Below are 6,935 nucleotides of genomic sequence, written 5' to 3' on the forward strand. Positions count from 1 at the left end.
CCGCGGCTGCCCGCAACCCTGCCCGAAGCTGCCCGCCCCGTTTTGACAGGCATGCCGCTTTGATTCTCCCAGGTGAGGTGGATGGGAAGAAAACGCCCCTTGGGTCTGCTCCCGAAGTGACAAGCCAGATTTTCATCCCTGACAAGTCGTCCCGCGTGTTCTGCCAGCAGGCGTGCAGGCAGTGGGTGGCACTCATGTCCCCCTCCCTGGCCATTGCCCCAGGGGACCCTGGCAGCCCTGGCCAACACAGTACATCTCTAGGCACCAGCACTTGTGGCCAGGGAATGCGTTATCTCGCTGGGACTCATCCAGGTTTCCACAGGACTTTCTCACTTCCTCTCTCCTATGGTGACCCGCTGGCTGCCTTGGGGTGATTTGCCGTTGCAGCTGCACCTTAAGGCTCCCTGACACATGGAGCCCCGAGCCAGGTTTCTTGCCCTAAGTCACCTCCCACGGAAGCTGTGCAACCCCCAGGGCTCCCAGGCTGTGGTCCCTCGAGCACTGGCTCTGCTGCTGTGTCTTGGGGGGTGGCTCCAACCCAGATACACACACCTGAGCGCCTGCACTTGAGAGACAGGGCGGGCCGTTTCCTTCCCACCTAGCGAGGATCTGCAGCCCAAAAGGAATGTCTAGTAGATGTGTCTTGCTCACTTCATCCATCTCTCACAGCACTAGGGTGACAGCAGCCCATCCCCGGCAGCCCAGGTCACTTACTCGTGGGCACTCGCTGGGGCGCATCGCTCAGGGGGATGAGCAGGGGTCTGCTGTTCCCACCAGTCTCAGGGCTGGGCTGCGGTGTGACTGGGGACTCTGCGGGAGAAACCAGTCATCAGGCCATTTCCCCCACGCCCTGCCTGCAGAACAGGCCAGGTAAGAGCATGATGTGCCAAGGGCATCTTGCAACAGTCGTGGCCCCAGAGAGACACAGGCGACGTTTTCCTGGCCCCTGCCATGGCCAGGCACACTCTGAAGCAGGGAGGATGCCAGTGCCTGTGGTTTCCTCTCTGGGTGGCAAATAAGACACAATTCATATTTAGCGTTATGTGTCTCATCCCGCTATGAAAGGGGAAACCCCCTGGCTCTGAGGATGAGGAGATGAGGAGCTCTGGACTGGGGACTCACCTGTCACGGTCAGCTCAACGGCGTCGCTCTGCTGCACAGCCCCGGCCCCAACCCTGTTTTCTGCCTCACAGTAGTACTTCCCGGCGTCGGAGGGCTGCAGGCTGTCCCACGCCAGCTCGGCCTGGCTGCTCAGGAGCAGGCCCTTCCCTCCTGGGGTGCCCCTGAACCAGCGGTAGCTGATGGGGGGGGACCCGCTGGCCACACAGGTCAGGCTGGTCCTGGCTCCTGCCGGGACCGTCAGCCCCAGCTCGCCGGCCCTGATGACAGGCTTGGTCACTGCCACTGGAAGACAAAGCAGATGGGGCCCAGGTCACGCTGGCGCTGGCTGCGCTGGGGAAGGCTCCCCCCTGCCTCCATGGCAGTTCTTGCTCTGGCTTTCAGTGCTTCCCAGGAGGAGGAGGGGCACCACGCTCACATCACCTCTCTGCACAGGTTAAGCTTGGCTCACCTGTGCCTAAAGGCAGGTTTATGGCAGCTATTCCACCATTGCTACTGCCATATCACACAAGTCCTGCACGGTCGAGTGGGTGCACCCTCTTGCAGAAAGCCAGTTCTTTCTAGCACACACTGAGGATGCTCAGGAAGGGGAGAAGGCAGATTTGGCTGGTACAACACACTGTCCCACTTGCTGCAAGAACCACAGAGATGCTGGCTACCTGCACAAAACCAACACCAGCTCTGGATGTTATCTTGAGCCCCACAGGTTCAAGCAGCCTGTCGGTAGATTCAGATTGGGGTGTATACTGAGTGATCCTCCTTCCCCAGGCTACCCCTACACCTCCGTGAGTGGAGAAGATAGGGCTAACAAAGCAAGGGAGGAGGCTGTCTCAACACCCATCCTGGATGCAGGTAGAGATTATGGTGTAAAGACTGTTCCCACCAGCTGCTTTTTCTCCTACATGCTCTGTGGATGAGACTGGCTACACAAGAGCAGGGCTTTATTGCTGGATTTACCTTTGACAACTTTAACCATAGTGGTCACCTCCTTTGTTATCAGGCTGTTATCTTTAGATCTCCAGGTGACTTGACAGGTGTAGTGTCCGCTGTCGGGGATTTCCAGGTTCTCAATTAAGAGTGAGGCATTCCCTGGGCTGTGCTCTGGGACGCTAACCCGGTCTCGGAACCGAGACAACAAGACGTGGTCACCAGAAGTGTCCCTCCGAAAGATGGTAGAGGTGCTACGGTCTCGCTCCATGCTCCAGGTGAGCGTTTGCTGTGTGAAACCTTCTGAGGGCAAGTAGGTACATGGTAAAGTGGTGGATCCCATCCATGTGCCCTTGACCTCATGGACACCAGACAGATCCAGGAGGGCTGCAGGGAACAACAGTTGAAGGGAAGAAATAAGAATGCAGCAGAAGAGGAGAACATCCTTAGGATAGATGGGAATCACTAGGTGGTGGAAGGCAGCACATGGCCACATCTTAGATGTGCTGTACACCACAGCCAGCTAAGCCAGGGCCTGTCCCCACCTCACTGGGCATAGGGAAGTGAATAGTTTCTTCTACTTCCTGGCTATTTTTATTGTTTCTCTCTGGACACTTGTAGTTCTCAATTCCTTCTCAGTACAGTGGGGCACAAATCCTGTTCCTGGTGGCAGCATCACAGCTACAGTCTTCACAAGACCTCAAGAAGCATCTCTTATTCCTGCTCTCTAGCCCCAGTCTTTACACCCTAAAAAAGCTTGGCCTTCTGCTTACGCTTGCATAAGTCAAAGACGAGTCAAACAGCAGCGGCTTCCCCCCACTGACAGGATGCTCTGACACCACCACTCCCAGTGATGACTTCTGTCTTCTGTATGGGAGGAAGGATGAGCAAAGCCAGGTTACTGCTTCGCTGCAATTAATGACGAATGCCACATGTTTGCATTCCTTAATGTCACTGTTTCTTAATGCAACTTTCCTGGTGCTCCCAGGACCCAGCAGTACCGCTGTGTGGGGAGAAGTACTACCATGTGCAAAGCCTGTCCCAGAGCTAACAGGAGGTGCTGTCTGGGGGAAGGCAAACATCTCTGGATCTGTGTGTCCATGGGGACAGCCAAGGGAGCGACTGGGGCTAAGCAGAGTGGAAGCTTGTTGCTGACATGGAGCTTTGGTTTTCCTTTACCAAATGACTTTGGGAGGACAGGCACAGCTCCATTCTTCAAACCTCACATCCCAGTCAAATGCAACTCCTCGATGTATCAGTTTTTAAAGGTTTTCCATTTCTCCCTCTTTTCACAGACTCCCACCAAGAAAAACTAAGGGTGGAAGCTATTTAGAAAACTGCTCAGAAATACCCTCAAGGCATTTGTTACACTCAAGTTCAAGTATGTTTGCTATCCAGTGTATTCATCTGGACGCAGTTGTGTTTTAAACATCTCTCCCGTGTTGTTTTGCATTGCTCCAGCTGAAATAGCTGCCAGCATCCACTGATTCCCTGCGGAGCAGCTGCACTCTGTAGATGACTGATTTCAACATTATCAGGGATGACTCCAAAGGACAGCTGATTGGAAGGAATGGGAGAAACTCAGCAAAATAAAAATCCCAGAGACAGCATTTTTAAAAGAATTATTTTCTCCCAGTGACACTTTTTTCAACTGGGATGTAGTCTTCCAGACACACAATGTGAATTCTCCCACCGCAGGGAAATAAAACTGGACCAGGCAAAAACCCAAAGGGCTATGTTAGAGATTAGAAGACAGATCAGAGGGATTTGTATTAACCGTCATGCATGATAGTGGGAAAAAAATTGAACTCATATTCTGGCCCATTTTCTAAATCAGTTGAGCATCTTCCTTCCTTGCCTGACAGCACCAGCTATCCTGGTGACAGGGAAATACCATGCAGGCAGGAAGGAGTCTTTAGGGATCTGTTCTGAAATGCTGGATCTGGAACAGGAATGGTGGACCAAACTCTGCCTTTTTGCTTTAGCCTTAGAGAGCTTTAGATCTGACCTAGATTTCCTGGATCATACCTGCTTCAACCAGATAAGCGCCCTGCCGTGCACTCAGGTGGGCGCAGGAGGAGAGGGGGTGGGGTTTGTGGCACCCAGCACATTTTCCCAGTCTCTCCAGCTGTCTGCCCACTGAGACCACAGCTCCTCTGGGAAGTGCCTCTTCTAAGTAGCAAATTACCTGAATTTAGCTGGACTTGGCTTACTTCTACTCATACCCCCGTATCCCACTGCCCCTTTCCCCTCCTCCCCACAAAGGCACTGGTTATGTTCAGCTCCATTAACTCACAATAAGTCGCTTGAGATGCAAATCCCAGAAGTCTGCAAAGGTGTTGTTTCATGATGAAATTTGGAACATACTTCAACCCATTTTTCTAAATGTTGGGAGCAATTCTGTGCATAACTTGCTAAAAATTGCTAAAACACCCTTCTCCTGTTTCCCAAAGCCTTCCTCTGCCAGTGTCAGTGTCTTGTGTGCCCTTGGAGTGGCACATATGCTTCGTGGACATATGAATCAAAGCGAAGATTCCAGCATCACCTCTCCTAATGCACCTAGAGAGTCAGCAGGTCAGGAGATACCAAGGGGAATCGTGTGTGCCCGCACCCAGTCTCACAATTACAGCTCTTCTTCCCAGGACCATGCTAGCAGAACAACAGTGGTGCATTATTAAATTCTAGAAGAATGCATATTCCAGCTTTACAAAGACTGTTTGGAAAGCTAACACACCAGAACAGGTCCTCTCCAAGAGCCCCGAACAGTCCTGTTTCGTTCTTGATTTGGGGCACAGGAGCTGGCCTTTTGCCCAATATTGCCCCGTTTACTCCGCTCTTAAAAACACCTTGTTGTATCTGATACTGCAGGAGACTCCTGTGAATTCTCAGGCTCTATTTTTCATACAGAAACTAAAGACTTTCCACACGAGACAATTAAGACACTGCAATTCAAAAGATTTCCCCTACCCTCTTAGTACTCCGGTTTTTGTTCTCATCACTGAAGCATTTACTCACCGTTGCAGCTGATGAAAGCCATCACAAACACCACTATACGCACAACTTCTCCCATTCTCCCAGAACTGCAGCTCCGTCCTCCTTTCCCTGCACTTTGTGAGAGACCCCCCCACTCCTGGGTCCAGAGTGCGAGTGAAGAACACTTCCCTTTCTTCTGTCCTTTGTCATCCAGGATCCTCTTTCTGAAGTATCACGAGTCCATTTCACTGCTGACTTAGGTGAAGGGTAAAGGATGGACAAAGACTATAAGGACATTTCCTACTCCCCTGTCCCCACCCACTTCTCTTACCATTCTCTTGACTTTTTTGACTAGTGCTCTTTTTTATGATTCTTTATGTTCCCCTTTTTGTTTCTTTTTTGTTTTTCCTTTTCTGCTTGCTTTCTTCCACATTTACATTCACTTCTCAGTATAAGCTTTATGATGACTACACAGTCAAGCACTCAGTGGCAAGGGAAGGCAAACGAGGATGCTTGTGAAGCATAAATTCAGTTCCCTCTGACTTGTGTGTGATGATACTGCTCAGCAGAGTGCTCAGCATCTCCACTGTACCATGAGGGCTCAAACCTGGGCATCCACAAATGGAAAAGTAGAGGTCTGAGTGCGCCGATTCACCGAACACCACACAGGAGCATGAAGCAGAGACCAACCCCGTGATGCTCAGTTCCGTCCCCCTCGTGTTTTCTCCTGCTGGCAGGACTCAGCTCTTCCACCACACGCTGGTACCAACTCCTGCAGCAACAGACCCTCTGAGGGCAACCCCGTTTGTTTTCTGAGTAGGTCAGTCTGTGACCCGAGCAAGGAGGACCACCAGCCCTAGTTTCTTTGCCAAACAGTCTAAGCCTTTTAGACCAGGAAATTTAGGAGCAGAAAATGTGCAGAGAAGAGGTATTACGGTCACTGCCCGGTGCTCTCATTTTGACAGCGTCACAGACTACCTCGGTACACGTTTCTGCTGCGATAGTCCAGTTCATGGGCAAAAGTCATCATGACTCACGCTCTGCAAGCACACGCAGTGTCTTCTAAGGAGGGAACTTACGACTTCAACCCAGGAGACATTCTGGGTATGCTCTGTAGGGGTACCTTTACAGGTACATCCAAAAGTTATCAATAGGTGTTACCTGCAGGATTAATAGGTACCTGCTAATTATTACTGAAAGGAGAAGGAATTCCAGAAGATAAGAAACATGTATAAAAGCAAATCTACTGACCTAGTGAAGTCTGTTACAGGCTTTTAGTCATCCACTAAAGCAGATTTTTGGCATTTATACAATAGACATACCTTAGCATATAGTTTTAACAACTGCACCTGGAGAATAGTATCTGAGCAAGAGACAGATGTGTCTGAACTACAGGGATGCATTTTCTGTTGGAGCTGGGAGGTAAAGCTACGTCCCATCATGACAGATATCTGTGTGTCAGCTGAAGTGTTACACTGCAGCTGAGCTCAGACCCTTCTCTGGAAGTACTGCCATTTGTCAATGACGACTTGTTCCCTCTCTGCACAGAGCAATGAAAACTGGAGAATATCTTCATTTTCCCCAATGTCAGTAAACTGAGGAGGACTGTACAGGTCTCACTGATGTCTTTGGGTGGGGGCATGCCCACACATGGATGGCTTGCTGAATGTGATTTTGGCTGAGCTCTGCTTATTGCTGCAGTAAAACTTGCCCGTGGCAAACCTGGGCAGCCTGGAGCAAAGAGTTGAATGTGGTGCAGCAAGACCTGGTGCAACAAATTCAGGCAAGGCTCCAGGCTAAGAGCTACCACCAGCTGTCATCCTGCCAAGGAAAACAATGGAGGCAGCAGCACCATCCGGATGTTCTTGTAGGTTCTCTCCTTGCTGGTGAGGTAGAAACTTAGAATCATAGAATGG

At 50.8% G+C, this 6,935-nt stretch overlaps 1 protein-coding gene across 1 annotated transcript; it reads right to left on the reverse strand.

The window, feature by feature from the left end:
• Nucleotides 1-714: 714 nt before the first annotated feature.
• On the reverse strand, nt 715-5,116 carry LOC104505262 (V-set and immunoglobulin domain-containing protein 4-like; the record flags this gene model as incomplete). Its single annotated transcript, XM_010149966.1, has 4 exons — nt 5,062-5,116; nt 2,077-2,433; nt 1,123-1,404; nt 715-810 (listed from the first exon to the last, which is right to left on the reverse strand). Coding segments are annotated over exons 1-4 (790 nt in total), but the record flags the coding sequence as incomplete, so codon positions are not given.
• Nucleotides 5,117-6,935: the final 1,819 nt, after the last annotated feature.

This window comes from Eurypyga helias, unplaced genomic scaffold (assembly GCF_000690775.1).
Source record: "Eurypyga helias isolate BGI_N326 unplaced genomic scaffold, ASM69077v1 Scaffold41044, whole genome shotgun sequence".
Lineage (NCBI taxonomy): Eukaryota > Metazoa > Chordata > Aves > Eurypygiformes > Eurypygidae > Eurypyga > Eurypyga helias.